A 14,611-nucleotide genomic window follows, 5' to 3' on the forward strand; every position below is an offset into this window, starting at 1 on the left:
AAAAAGTAAGGTTATGTGATGTATAAGTGAGGTTATGTTTCACTACGGAGTAATGCGACATCTATTAGTATTAATTAGAATTAACAAAAATTGATGTTTATTAATCTAACCTCAAAAATAACATTCAAAAAGTTATTTGTAAAGAAATGATTTGCTTTTTTAAATTAATAACATCGTTTTTAATCATTTCTAACGTCTTAGCTGATAATGTAATGATTTTAATTATTTGATTCCAAATAATAAATAATTAATTTTTTAGGCTTTGGAGCAATTTGCTGCTAATAGTAAGGGGCACACAAATAATTGGGCCGTTTTAGTAGACACTTCAAGATTTTGGTTTAATTATCGTCATGTTGCAAATGTTCTTTCAATTTATCGTAGTGTTAAAAGACTTGGAATTCCAGATAGTCAAATTATCCTTATGATTGCTGATGATATGGCTTGTAATCCGAGGAATCCTCGCCCAGCTACAGTTTTTAATAACGCGAAGCAACATATTAACGTGTACGGAGATGATGTGGAGGTAGATTATCGAGGATATGAAGTTACTGTTGAGAATTTTATACGAGTATTAACAGGGCGTTTACCTCCTGAAACTCCGCGATCAAAGCAGCTACTTACTGATGAAGGGAGTAATATTTTGATTTATTTAACTGGGCATGGGGGTGATGGATTTTTAAAATTCCAAGATTCTGAGGAAATAACCAGTCAAGAAATGGCTGATGCCTTAGAACAAATGTGGCAAAAACAACGATATAATGAAATATTTTTTATGATTGATACATGTCAAGCTGCCTCAATGTATGAAAAGTTTTATTCACCTAATATTTTAGCTGTTGGTAGCAGTTTAGTTGGTGAAGATTCGTTATCTGTAAATTTGAAAGGATTTTAAATATTATTTTATTTATATTTATTTTTTTTAGCATCATGTTGATGCATCAATTGGAGTGTATATTATAGATCGTTATACTTATTATGCTCTTGAATTCTTGGAACAATGTGGAGCTGGAAGTAAAAGAACCATGGCTGAATTTGTATGTTTGTTATTTTTTTTTAACTATTTTAATATTTCGTTTAATTTTAGCTGAGGGTTTGTCCAAAATCCCAATGTATTTCAACAGTTGGTATAAGAACTGATTTATTTAAACGAAGATTAACTGAAGTACCAATAACGGACTTTTTTGGGTCAGTTCGACCTGTTGAATTAACAGTATTAAATAACCACACCATTCCAATAATTAAAAACGTAAATAAACCCAAAGATAGCGTTTTAAAGAAAAATAAGTACAGTTTTGTACCTGCTTTATCATATTAGTTTTTATTAGCATTTTGAAATAGTCAAATTTTTCAATAAAAAGAAATTAACAAGCTGAGTAGAATTTATTTCAAACACAACACTGAGTAACAATCATTATAAAAAAAGATATACAAAAATACAACCATTGAATAAGTCATATTATCAATTTTTTACTATAACATTAGGCACAGTAATAAAAAAATAATTGCTGTCTCTAAAATTCTTTTTGTTATTAGTAGTTTTACAATAAAAGAAATTGTGTAAGCACATTAGAGTACTAAAGATCAAGAATAATATTGCAAAAGCATCCAAAAATTCTCTTTTTATTCGAAAATGCCTGCATCACTACTTTATTATGAGTATGAGTATCTGTAGGCTTAATATTCAATGTTAATCTTCAGACTAGAAAATATTACTCACACAATATTTAAACAACTCACATAATAAAAATATTAGAAAGTGTAATTGATAAAAATAAAGCTAATTTATAAAAATTTGTGTAAAAGAAATAAATAAAAAAAAATTAAAATTCAAATGCTTCTTGTCATCTCTTCACCCTGACTTAATGCCCATCCTAAAAAAACATAAATTAATTAAAATCTTTACATCATTACTCAACTTACCTTTCTTGGTTGTGGTTGCAAAACTTGTCCAGCAAATGATGTTAATAAAGATCCAACACTTCCCAATCCTCCAACAGATCCTTGTCCTCCAATATTACTTGGATTTAATGGTTGTTGTGGTTGCGCCTGAGTTTGTCCTTGAGTAAATGAAGATAACAATCCACCCAAAACTCCTAAAGTATCTGGTTGTTGTTGTTGCTGAGGTTGTTGATATTGTTGTTGAGGGGGTGGTTGTTGCTGCTGCTGTTGAGTTTGAGGAGATGTAGTCAAAGTGGAAAGCAAGGAACCTAAGCTGCCAAGCACATCAGGCTGGTTTTGGGAAGGTTGTTGCAGTGGTTGTTGTTGCTGATATTGTTGATTTGGCTGATTTTGTTGTAATGGAGCTCGAGGGGGAGTTGTTAAAGTATTTAGTAACGTACCCAAACTTCCCATTATATCAGGGCCAGCTTGAGTTGGTTGTTGGGTTTGATTTTGATGAGATGAAGGGATATTAGGTTGCTGCTGGTAATTTTAAGGTTGTTGTTGCGATTGCTGTTGAGGCTGGTTAATAAATTAGTATTATTTGATTTTTACAATTTTCATGAAAAACATTATAGAAACTTACATTGTTTCCTCCACTTGTTAATGATGATAACAGTTTTTCTGCCATCCCACTTGCTATTGCTCCTTGAATTACAGTTTGAGCTGAACCCAAGAAAGAATCTAAACTTGATTCACCTTTTTGATTCCAAAATTAGAAATATTTGCATTTCATAAAAAGATGTTATATTAAATAACATAATAAAAACAACACTACAAGCAATTCTTAACAGCAAATTACAAACATTGTTTAGCATTGTTGACCAAAAATAAATAAAGTCTAAACTTTATCAACAAATTTTTAACAAATTTAATCCACATGTCCACGTGAAGGAGGTTGCTCCATAAGGTCCTGAGCCAAACTGATTTGGAGGAGGACCATATTGATTTGGTGGAGGACCATATTGATTTGATGGAGGACCATCTTGACTTGGAGGTGACCCATGAGGTTCATATCCCGGAGGTCCAAAATTTGCAGGACCTTGTGATGGAATATTACTTTGAGGAGCCATTGGTGTATCTTGTTGGGTTGGGATTCATTTAATTTTAGCTGAGGGTTTGTCCAAAATCACAATGTATTTCAACAGTTTGTATAAGATTTATTTAAACGAAGATTAACTGAAGTACCAATAACGGACTTTTTTGGGTCAGTTCGACCTGTTGAATTAACAGTATTAAATAACCACACCATTCCAATAATTAAAAACATAAATAAACCTAAAGATAGCGTTTTAAAGAAAAATAAGTACAGTTTTGTACCTGCTTTATCATATTAGTTTTTTATTAGCATTTTGAAATAGTCAAATTTTTCAATAAAAAGAAATTAACAAGCTGAGTAGAATTTATTTCAAACACAACACTGAGTAACAATCATTATAAAAAAAGATATACAAAAATACAACCATTGAATAAGTCATATTATCAATTTTTTACTATAACATTAGGCACAGTAATAAAAAAATAATTGCTGTCTCTAAAAATTTTTTTTGTTAGTATTACAATATAAGAAATTGTGTAAGCACATTAGAGTACTAAAGATCAAGAATAATTTTGCAAAAGCATCCAAAAATTCCCTTTTTATTCGAAAATGCCTGCATCACTACTTTATTATGAGTATCTGTAGGCTTAATATTCAATGTTAATCTTCAGACTAGAAAATATTACTCACACAATATTTAAACAACTCACATAATAAAAATATTAGAAAGTGTAAATGATAAAAATAAAGCTAATTTATAAAAATTGGTGTAAACGAAATAAATAAAAAAAAATTAAAATTCAAATGCTTCTTGTCATCTCTTCACCCTGACTTAATGCCCATCCTAAAAGCAAACATAACTTAATTAAAATCTTCACATCATTACTCAACTTACCTTTCTTGGTTGTGGTTGCAAAACTTGTCCAGCAAATGATGTTAACAAAGATCCAACACTACCCAATCCTCCAACAGATCCTTGTCCCCCAATATTACTTGGATTTAATGGTTGTTGTGGTTGCGCCTGAGTTTGTCCTTGAGTAAATGAAGATAACAATCCACCTAAAACTCCTAAAGTATCTGGTTGTTGTTGTTGCTAAGGTTGTTGATATTGTTGTTGTGGGGATGGATGTTGCTGCTGCTGTTGAGTTTGAGGAGATGTAGTCAAAGTGGAAAGCAAGGAACCTAAGCTGCCAAGCACATCAGGCTGGTTTTGGGAAGATTGTTGCAGTGGTTGTTGTTGCTGATATTGTTGGTTTGGCTGATTTTGTTGTAAAGGAGCTCGAGGGGGGGTTGTTAAAGTATTTAGTAATGTACCCAAACTTCCCATTATATCAGGGCCAGCTTGAGTTGGTTGTTGGGTTTGGTTTTGATGAGATGAAGGGATATTAGGTTGTTGTTGGGGTTGCTGCTGGTAATTTTGGGGTTGTTGTTGCGATTGCTGTTGAGGCTGGTTAATAAATTAGTATTATTTGATTTTTACAATTTTCATGAAATACATTATAGAAACTTACATTGTTTCCTCCACTTGTTAATGATGATAACAGTTTTTCTGCACTCCCACTTGCTATTGCTCCTTGAATTACAGTTTGAGCTGAACCCAAGAAAGAATCTAAACCTGATTCGCCTTTTTGATTCTAAAATTAGAAATATTTGCATTTCATAAAAAGATGTATTAAATAACATAATAAAAACAAAAGTACAAGCAATTCTTAACAGCAAATTACAAACATTGTTTAGCATTGCTGACCAAAAATAAATAAAGTCTAAACTTTATCAACAAATTTTTAACAAATTTAATCCACATGTCCAGGTGAAGGAGGTGTTGTAAGGTCCTGAGCCAAACTGATTTGGAGGAGGACCATATTGATTTGGTGGAGGACCATATTGATATGGAGGTGACCCATATTGTCCTTGAGGAGATCCATGAGGTTCATATCCCGGAGGTCCAAAATTTGCAGGACCTTGTGATGAAATATTACTTTGAGGAGCCATTGGTGTATCTTGTTGGGTTGGTATTCATTTAATTTTAGCTGAGGGTTTGTTCAAAATTCCATTGTATTTCAACAGTTGGTATAAGATTAAATAACCACACCATTCCAATAATTAAAAACATAAATAAACCTAAAGATGGCGTTTTAAAGAAAAATAAGTACGGTTTTGTACCTGCTTTGTCATATTAGTTTTTATTAGCATTTTGAAATAGTCAAATTTTTCAATAAAAAGAAATTAACAAGCTGAGTAGAATTTATTTCAAACACAACACTGAGTAACAATCATTATAAAAAAAGATATACAAAAATACAACCATTGAATAAGTCATATTATCAATTTTTTACTATAACATTAGGCACAGTAATAAAAAAAATAATTGCTCTCTAAAATTTTTTTTGTTAGTAGTTTTACAATAAAAGAAATTGTGTAAGCACATTAGAGTACTAAAGATCAAGAATAATTTTGCAAAAGCATCCAAAAATTCTCTTTTTATTCGAAAATGCCTGCATCACTACTTTATTATGAGTATGAGTATCTGTAGGCTTAATATTCAATGTTCATCTTCAGACTAGAAAATATTACTCACACAACATTTAAACAACTTACATAATAAAAGTATTAGAAAGTGTAATTGATAAAAATAAAGCTAATTTATAAAAATTTGTGTAAAAGAAATAAATAAAAAAAATTAAAATGCTTCTTGTCATCTCTTCACCCTGACTTAATGCCCATCCTAAAAACAAACATAAATTAATTAAAATCTTCACATCATTACTCAACTTACCTTTCTTGGTTGTGGTTGCAAAACTTGTCCAGCAAATGATGTTAACAAAGATCCAACACTTCCCAATCCTCCAACAGATCCTTGTCCTCCAATATTACTTGGATTTAATGGTTGTTGCGGTTGCGCCTGAGTTTGTCCTTGAGTAAATGAAGATAGCAATCCACCCAAAACTCCTAAAGTATCTGGTTGTTGTTGTTGCTGCTGAGGTTGTTGATACTGTTGTTGTGGGGGAGGTTGTTGCTGCTGCTGTTGAGTTTGAGGAGATGTAGTCAAAGTGGAAAGCAAGGAACCTAAGCTGCCAAGCACATCAGGCTGGTTTTGGGAAGGTTGTTGCGGTGGTTGTTGTTGCTGATATTGTTGATTTGGCTGATTTTGTTGTAATGGAGCTCGAGGGGGAGTTGTTAAAGTACTTAGTAATGTACCCAAACTTCCCATTATATCAGGGCCAGCTTGAGTTGGTTGTTGGGTTTGGTTTTGATGAGATGAAGGGATATTAGGTTGTTGTTGGGGTTGCTGCTGGTAATTTTGGGGTTGTTGTTGCGATTGCTGTTGAGGCTGGTTAATAAATTCGTATTATTTGATTTTTACATTTTTCATGAAAAACATTATAAAAACTTACATTGTTTCCTCCACTTGTTAATGATGATAACAGTTTTTCTGCCATCCCACTTGCTATTGCTCCTTGAATTACAGTTTGAGCTGAACCCAAGAAAGAATCTAAACCTGATTCACCTTTTTGATCCTAAAATTAGAAATATTTGCATTTCATAAAAAGATGTTGTATTAAATAACAAAATAAAAACAAGCAAACATTGTTTAGCATTGCTGATCAAAAATAAACAAAGTCTAAACTTTATCAACACATTTTTAACACATTTAACCTACATGTCCAGGTGGAGGAGGTGGTGCTCCATAAGGTCCTGGGCCAAATTGATTTGGAGGAGGACCATATTGATTTGGAGGAGGACCATATTGATTTGGTGGAGGACCATATTGATTTGGAGGTGGCCCATATTGTCCTAGAGGAGGTCCTTGAGGTTCATATCCTGGAGGTCCAAAATTTGCAGGACCTTGTGGTGGAATATTACTTTGAGGAGCCATTGGTATATCTTGTTGGGTTGGAGCTTGAACTTTTGCATGTTGAGGTACTTCTTCAAAAGAAATTAAAGATACAGAAACCTGTCCTTCAATTGATAGATGAGAAATATTTTTTATAGGGATTCTGTAAGGAAATTCGCAAAAATGTCTTCCATTAATTGCAATCTGAAAAAAAAATCATGATTAGTCATTTCATGGGAAGGTCACAATAATTATTAGAGCTGAAATAAGATTTCTTTTTTTAGTGATTACATACTTTATATTCGGAGTTATCAGCAAATATAACAATTTCGAAATTTTCCCCAGGTTGGATGGGCAAGTCTCCTTTGTCTTGTTCCGCGCCCCAAATACCACCTTCATAAGAATTTCTAGCTACATATCCTTCTAATAGCCTTACAGATAAATGTAGGCCAATGTCATCTTTATTTTCATTTGTAACCAAATTAAAATCAATCCTTTGGAAATGAAGCATTAATCAAAAAATTGATAAACCTTTTTGTATAAGGATGTTTCTCACCTTTCAGCTTGGGGTGCAGCACTTCCTTGTACTCTTATCAATTTACCACTAGAAAACCCATTTCCAATTGACCCTAAATAAGGTATGGGCTGTAATAAAAGAACGTTTTAATTAACATTCTTAATTACTTGCAATAATATCAAACTTACAGGATTTGTTATAGGGTCCATAGCTTAGTTGTAGTCTCGATAAAGATTAGCACAAGTGAACTTAGGATTACTGCAAAGGAGGAGGAGCCTTCATTCTGACTGTGCAGGAACGTATTAACATTTAAAATTTTAAAAATAAGTATTATTTCGATAATTATTTTTGTCCTCTATAAGTCCTCTAATGGTTTTTTTTTCTTAATCAGCGAATCAATAAAAATAAGACGTAGCTCTTTGCTAAAGACATTATTTTATCATTATTAATTGGAATTAGTTTAGTGAAGACCGTGTTGAGAATTTTCTTTGAAATTTAGAGTTGAAAATATTAATTTAACAGTTAAATTTATCTCTTTATAGATTACATATTATAAGAGTTATTGAAAGTGTTCCCCTCCTTAGTCCAATCCTGTGGTGAATCCCCACTTTTCTTTGAATTGCGTCGGCATTAGCCAAACACTATTTATAACACACTAAAAAAATCTATTTTTCTTGTAAAAACGAAATTGATTCTCTTAAAAAATTATCATTAATTATAATTCACGATAACAATAAAACTATCCATCAAAATCAATTTATTTTTTTTTTAATACATCATTTAATACATTTATAATAAAATTTTTAACAAATAGTTTTTAGCATAATTTTATTTATTTATTTAACGTGAAATGTTTGTTAATAATAAATTGCGTAATAAAATACAACAATTTTTTTAAATCATTACTTTATGCTTACACGATTTGCGGATAGATGGCGCATTCGTGTCGGATTTAGGATTAGAAGAAGGCTTTTGACCTTCATTGAGGTTACCTTCTCAGAAAAAAACCGCCCGGTTTAACACCCGATAAATACACAAAACAGTTACAATTCACTTGTGAGTGACCGCGCCTCATTTTTCTAGATAACAACAACGTAAAGTCCGGAAGACGATTATGGCTCAACCGCTCGTAAATCCGGTAAGTTTCAAATCTTAAAATTTCCGCAAGAATGTTTCTTATTTAATAATTGCTTATTTCCAGGGGGTCCCATTAACGGCGCCTTTCGATGGGCCCCTTTTTCCGGGGAAAATGGTCCGTATTCGAGGATATACCCCCCCAAATGGAGAACGGTTAGAATCATATTTGCCATATAATAGAAAATTTGATAATCAATAATAAAAGAATTATTATGTTTTTATAGATTTGATATTAATTTTCAAACAAAACCCACTGCTTACGATACTGATGATATAGCTTATCATATTTCATTTCGCATGATGCAAGGATATGTTGCTAGGAATTCTTTTCAAAATGGGGATTGGCAGATGGAAGAAGGTGATGGAGATTTACCTATACAGAATGGGGTCCCATTTGAGTTGTTGATTTTAATTGAAGATATGCAATTTAAGGTATATAACTAATTAGATGTTAATTATATACAAATGGCTAAGGTATTATGAATCATGTGACTATGAGTAACATAATAACAATAGTCTAGAAAAGTGTAACCAAATCCTTTTTTAAACCTATGTACATAGTGGATCAAAAGTATGTTATCTCACAAAATATGTGGAAGGGATAATTATTGAATTTTAAATAAAAATAGATAATAACAAGATATTTTAATTTTTAGCTTGCAATTAATGGAAGACACTATTGCGATTTTCGCCACAGAATACCATTCCAAGCAATCACCCATTTAGGTATTGAAGGGGATATAACATTGTCATTGGTTGCATTTGAAGGTAATCCCCCAGCGTATGGTTCCCAACCAAATTACAATGGACAACCCGAAATGTACGCACCTGGTCAACCATATGGACAACCCGGAATGCCATCAGCTCCACCACCTTATTCCCCTGTAAGTGAAACAATCTTAATTATATTTTCACCTCTCTCTCTTCCTCAGTATCATCGCTTTCTTATTTATTACTTTTTTATAAAATTAGCATGCAAAATTACATTCAACTCATTTCAAATCAGCTTACAAGATTAATAATTGTTTTATTTTGAATTTTTTTCTGTTTTCCCTGGTATTCCCACGAAAATACAATTATTGTAAGTGTTCCATTTCTGTTTAAACCGGTACTCATTATTAAATTGTTGTTACTTTGTGTTTAGGCAGTAAATATGCCCCAGATGTACGCGCCACCCCCAATGGGAATGCCCCCGCCCTACGGATCAGGATATTCCCATCCACCGATGTAGCCAACCAAGGTGAATTCGTGTCCTGATGGTAGTTGTCAAGGATAACCGTCATGTGTCTTCAATTTCACGCTTTCCCACTACTTCGTTTTGTTGTTAGAACAATAATATTCCTATTAATATACCACATAGAATATAAAACAAAGTATTGCAATGATAAAAAAATTAGTACAGTCAATATATTCTATTCCTGGCAATTTGTAAAATGTTACTGTTAGATCTGCCTTCTATGTTTTATATAATATATATGTTGTATTGAGGGGTACTGTTTAATAAAATAATTAAAACTATAACCAGTTTCGTTTTGTGCAATTAAAAAGCTAGGTTAGAATATAATCTGACTTTTAAGGAATGCTATTTATTAACTTTTAAAAATCTTTATGAAGGTTAAAAATTCTTCTTTGATGCATTAGCCTTACATCAATACTCTCCCATGGAATAGATAGACCATATTCAGTAAAGTCATTAAAGATGTACAAAGAAATGTAGAGATTAATTTTGTTTGAAGTACAAAAATTTAACAACAATCTTTGGCCTATACAGGGTCATCCACGACGACCGTCCATTAGAACTCTACAGGGTTCTGGCCAAAATACAAATTTGAAAATTCAGATTTAAGTATTATCAATTGCGTTCTCTTTGGCTAAAATATTTTCAAATATCTAACACTTCCGGTTATACCGGAAATCGCCACCTACTTTATTTTTTTAAATGGAATACCCTGTATTTTTACATATTTGGATTTGTCTGTTTTCAAGGTTTATGAATGACTTTACTTTTTGCAATTTGATTCGGTCGTTCTTGAGTTATTCGAATTTTTCTAGAAAAATCTGCTCCAGCAGATATTTATTCAAAAAATCAGAAAACACTCGATTTTTGGGGTATCAATTTAGGATTCAGAACATGCTTAAGTAACATGATGGAGTATGTTTTGGTGCCGAGTATGGTTGTCTAGAACGTTTGGTCACTTTACTATGGCACGTTACCTTTTCGAAACTTGGAAGTACCATAACTTCATTTCTTTAAATGGCACCCCCCATATTTTATTACTTAGTAGTCTTCGCTGTCTCATTTTACATCTTTTATATCCCATGTGTCCTATACTTAACATTTATAGTTTGGGAAATAATTAGGGTTTATTGAAAAGTGCACAGTTAAACCGGAAGAGGTGACAATTTTCATATTTTAAATGGAACACCCTGAGTTTTATAACATTTTTCAATCAAAAATGTCAACTACAACGTTACTTTTTATAATTTATAAATCATCTACTTTGACCGCCGGAAAAAAAATTTTGTGTTGGGAATGTTGTTGTGGTTATGTATTATCAGAGGATCAGTAAGGAAAGAGTAAACAGTTTGACATTTGCTAAAGCTATGGTTTACTTCTGTTGGTGTGATGACTAGGTTACTTTTTGTAGTGATCTGTTCTCAAGAAATGCCACGTTTGGAATTTAGTAATGAGGATTATTTGAATTTGATAATGATTTATGGAGAGTGCAATATACAGGGGCCTAAAATTGAACAAAAATATAATGAAATACAGGATGTTCCATTTGAAATATGAAAATTGTCCCGGAACCTGAAAATATTCTAGTAAAAAGCTGGCATCAAGCACAGAAGTCTGCAAATTTTCAAAAGGCCAGTTCATATGGTTATACACTAGGTCACACTAGGTATTCATGGCACACTAGGTTAAATATCGATATATGTGTGCATTTTTCAAAAAACCCTAATTATCTCCTAAACTATAAATGTTAGGTATAGGACATATGGGATATAAAAGATGTAAAATGAGACACCGAAGACGACTAAGCAATAAAATATGGAGGGTGCCATTTAAAAAAATGAAGTTATGGTATTTCCAAATTTCGAAAAGTTAACGTGCCGTAGTAAAGTGACCAAACGATCCAGACAGCCGTACTCGGCACCAAAACATACTCCATTATGTTGCTTACGCATTCTGAATCCTAAATTGATATCCCAAAAATCGAGTGTTCTCTGATTTTTTTAACAAATGTCTGCTGGGGCAGATTTTTCTAGAAAAATTGGAATAACTCGAGAACGGCCAAATCAAATTGCAAAAAGTAAAGTTATCCATAAACCTTGAAAACAGACAAATCCAAATATGTAAAAATATATAGGGTGTTCCATTTAAAAAAATAAAGTAGGTGGGGACTTCCGGTATAACCAGAAGTGCTAAAAATCTGAAAATATTTTAGTCGAAGAGAACGCAATTAATAATACTTAAACCTGAATTTTCAAATTTTTGTATTGGCCAGAAACCTGTAAAGTTCTAATGGACGGTCGTCGTGGATGACCCTGTATAATATAAAAAGCGATTAATTTTTGTATTTATGCCTAAATCTATTTTCTTGTCACTTCAGTAATGGAGAAGGCACCTTAAGAAGAAGGTATGCTGCATGTAGAGAAATGTCAGAAATTTGCAGAAATGTCTATAGACCTAAAGCTACTTTTAGGACTCAGATAAGACACAAAAAGAGGTGTTAAAATTGGTCTGTAAAGTTTATGATAGAGATACTTGTAGTGCAATACAGACACAACAGAAAATGCGCTACCATATTGGGAAAGGCAACAATATTTGTAAGGCTTTCAATTTCAACCTCATTACTGCAGAATATCTTGAATGTCTCGTAACATTGATTGGCAATAAAATTGAAAGGATGTGTACAAATCATCTTCTTTGCTTATTCTTTTTTGAGGCTTGCACTTTTCTTCTTACAATATGATGTTCGTCTCTGTGCATAAAGTATCATCTCAGGCAACTCCTGTAAGTTTCTCAGTCACAGTTTCTCTTCATGGCAGCTTCAGCCAGGTCTCGCCGACTTTATGCTCCACATCGACTTCCTCATTATTAGAAATCAATGCTTAAATTGTACGACTTTCGGGATTGGTGCTTCATCAGGGTAATAGACTTATTAAAGCAACCAGATTTCATTTACTTCCTCCAGCTAGTTTTATCTCTAACTTCCGGAAAAAGTTACCAATAACCTAATCTCTAGTTAAATGCAAAAACCTTACTGACTTTTTAGACGCCTTTTTTACAATATTTTGGATATTATACAGATAAATACAATAGTTGCAGAACAAGGAAAAAATTTAATAATACATTACTTAAGCTATTGAGTCGTTCATCATAAGATAATCTTACATTTTAAAACAAGAATCCTGAAAGTCAGATAAATATCGAGTAAATATCTAGTAATCTAACAGAGAGATATTTCAACGATGGTAAGAAAGAAAACCTAGAACAGGAAATTTGACCATATCAAGACTACATTTGGTAAATTTTTCTTGTTGTCTAGTCATTGACATATGAGTACTGAAAATATTAAATTTTTTCTTGATCCAACTTCATCTTACTATGTTTTTATTTCATATGCAAGAGGGATTGAAGAATAAATAAGTATAAAAAGATGAAGTAATAAGAATAACCAAGTAATATTGGGATAAGAACATTTATTGTCATAATAATTTAGTTGTCCAATATACTCCAAGGTATCTAATAGCTATAACCCAACCCAACCCAAACTATTTTTATATTATTGTAATCATTCCTTAGAATATTTCATTCAATTTCTTTGTCGCTTTCTTTTCTTATCTTCAAAATGTCAACTTCTCTTCTCATTTATCTTGTAACATAACGTACATATGTGACACACCTTTCCTTACATTGTCTATTATAGACTTATCTCAGATTTACGTTCCTTTTTATAGAACAATTACTTATATCTGCTCTTGTATTCGTCTTAGTCATAAGTTTCATTTCCTAATCTTGTTCGTCAACATCATCTGGATAATATTTTTGACATTTCAACATATAATCCTCAGTTTATAAGATCCTCTCGCTACATTACGAAAACTCATTTCTAAAACATGTTCTGTTCCATTTATCCGCTACTTTCTAATTTAACTACATTCTGTATCAAGCGCTTCTTGCATAGTATCAAAAGAATCTGCACGAAAAGAGTTAGCAGGAAGAGCCTTCTTCAGGTACCTATTATGGAAATGATAACTTTATTTATGGTTGCTCTGAATAATTTGGTGAGTCCTCTTCAGTGGCTCGCAAAAGGTAATGTTTGCATCATAATATGTCCAAGAAAATCCAGATTTTTTCTCTTGATGGTATTTTTCACTTCCAAATCCTTTCAAAATCGCAAAATGTTAGTTACTCTATCCACCCATGAGATCCTCAGTATTCTTCTATAGAGTCACATTTCGAAAATTTGTGTTGCCTAGGTTCAATCTTTGATAAGAACCATACAAGTACCTTATATTACATAAATTATATATATCGGGTAGGCAGACCAAACAACCTTGCACCGATAGATAACATTTTCAAATTTCACCGTGCAGTCCACCCATTAGAACCTTAACCCCTTCACGCCCAGTGACGCCAACGGTGGCGTTCTAGTAATGTGCTTTTCACCAAAAACGCCAACGGTGGCGTCATAACGTATTTTAATATAAGATAGTAGTGTTGCTGTGACATTGAGATTTTTAAGGCTGGAAAGTTCAAGTTAAGGCTCAAGTTGGTGTTGCAGAGATTATTTTCAATTTAATTCTGGACGTGAAGGGGTTAATGCTGCTACGAGTAAGTGCTAAAATATTTTCAGGTTTGACAGTGGCGATGTTGATAAACAACTTAGGTAGCGTGTTTCATTCCAAGATAACTGGTCCACAGTAGGTGAAATCTCTCATCAGCCCACAGTCCAATCCATCATAAATGATATACCCCAATTTGCTGGCCCCAATTTTTTCCACAAAGACTCAATAATGCAAGTGTCTCACATCACAAAATTTTCTTTTCTAGTAGTAGTTTTCTGTATTCGAAGTTATACAGGGTGTCTCAGCGAGACCGGTCATTAGACGTTTCTGGGGTTCTGGAAAAACAAAA

General features: G+C 32.6%; 3 protein-coding genes across 4 annotated transcripts; 2 read left to right on the top strand and 1 right to left on the bottom strand.

Annotated features, from left to right (window-relative positions):
- The first annotated feature begins 25 nt into the window (after positions 1–25).
- Positions 26–1,370, top strand: LOC111419371 (Phosphatidylinositol glycan anchor biosynthesis class K). Its single transcript, XM_023052156.2, has 4 exons — positions 26–209; positions 260–871; positions 924–1,034; positions 1,085–1,370. The coding sequence occupies exons 1-4, from the start codon at positions 147–149 to the stop codon at positions 1,313–1,315; spliced, it is 1,017 nt and encodes a 338-aa protein (XP_022907924.1). The 5' UTR covers positions 26–146; the 3' UTR covers positions 1,316–1,370.
- Positions 1,371–3,975: 2,605 nt separating this feature from the next.
- On the bottom strand, positions 3,976–5,059 carry LOC111419369 (nuclear transcription factor Y subunit beta-like). The gene is made up of 3 exons (XM_071198203.1): positions 4,780–5,059; positions 4,489–4,611; positions 3,976–4,424 (listed from the first exon to the last, which is right to left on the bottom strand). Exons 1-3 carry the CDS (start codon positions 4,909–4,911, stop codon positions 4,071–4,073), a joined length of 609 nt encoding a protein of 202 aa, XP_071054304.1. The 5' UTR covers positions 4,912–5,059; the 3' UTR covers positions 3,976–4,070.
- Positions 5,060–8,273: 3,214 nt separating this feature from the next.
- LOC111419374 (galectin-7-like) lies at positions 8,274–9,987 on the top strand. 2 transcript variants are annotated; one of them, XM_023052161.2, is made up of 5 exons: positions 8,274–8,467; positions 8,531–8,619; positions 8,691–8,898; positions 9,123–9,350; positions 9,611–9,987. In XM_023052161.2, exons 1-5 carry the CDS (start codon positions 8,444–8,446, stop codon positions 9,695–9,697), a joined length of 636 nt encoding a protein of 211 aa, XP_022907929.1. In that variant the 5' UTR covers positions 8,274–8,443; the 3' UTR covers positions 9,698–9,987. The 2 variants fall into 2 exon arrangements, with proteins under 2 accessions (XP_022907929.1, XP_022907930.1); XM_023052162.2 differs by having other exon boundaries at positions 9,615–9,987.
- The last annotated feature ends 4,624 nt before the right edge of the window (positions 9,988–14,611 follow it).

This window comes from Onthophagus taurus, chromosome 7 (genome assembly GCF_036711975.1).
Source record: "Onthophagus taurus isolate NC chromosome 7, IU_Otau_3.0, whole genome shotgun sequence".
NCBI lineage: Eukaryota > Metazoa > Arthropoda > Insecta > Coleoptera > Scarabaeidae > Onthophagus > Onthophagus taurus.

What these genes read in the sequence shown, in the direction of transcription:
- LOC111419371 (XM_023052156.2), top strand. Translation starts at nt 147, where the DNA reads ATGATTTGCTTTTTTAAATTAATAACATCGTTTTTAATCATTTCTAAC. An exon ending in CTAACGTCTTAGCTGATAAT is followed by an intron (nt 210 to 259) that starts GTAATGATTTTA and finishes TTAATTTTTTAG; the next exon opens with GCTTTGGAGCAATTTGCTGC. An exon ending in TTGGTGAAGATTCGTTATCT is followed by an intron (nt 872 to 923) that starts GTAAATTTGAAA and finishes TATTTTTTTTAG; the next exon opens with CATCATGTTGATGCATCAAT.
- LOC111419369 (XM_071198203.1), bottom strand. Translation starts at nt 4,911, where the DNA reads ATGAACCTCATGGATCTCCTCAAGGACAATATGGGTCACCTCCATATC. An exon ending in CACCTCCTTCACCTGGACAT is followed by an intron (nt 4,612 to 4,779) that starts GTGGATTAAATT and finishes TTCTAATTTTAG; the next exon opens with AATCAAAAAGGCGAATCAGG. An exon ending in TAACAAGTGGAGGAAACAAT is followed by an intron (nt 4,425 to 4,488) that starts GTAAGTTTCTAT and finishes TTTATTAACCAG; the next exon opens with CCTCAACAGCAATCGCAACA.
- LOC111419374 (XM_023052161.2), top strand. Translation starts at nt 8,444, where the DNA reads ATGGCTCAACCGCTCGTAAATCCG. An exon ending in ACCCCCCCAAATGGAGAACG is followed by an intron (nt 8,620 to 8,690) that starts GTTAGAATCATA and finishes ATGTTTTTATAG; the next exon opens with ATTTGATATTAATTTTCAAA. An exon ending in CTCCACCACCTTATTCCCCT is followed by an intron (nt 9,351 to 9,610) that starts GTAAGTGAAACA and finishes CTTTGTGTTTAG; the next exon opens with GCAGTAAATATGCCCCAGAT.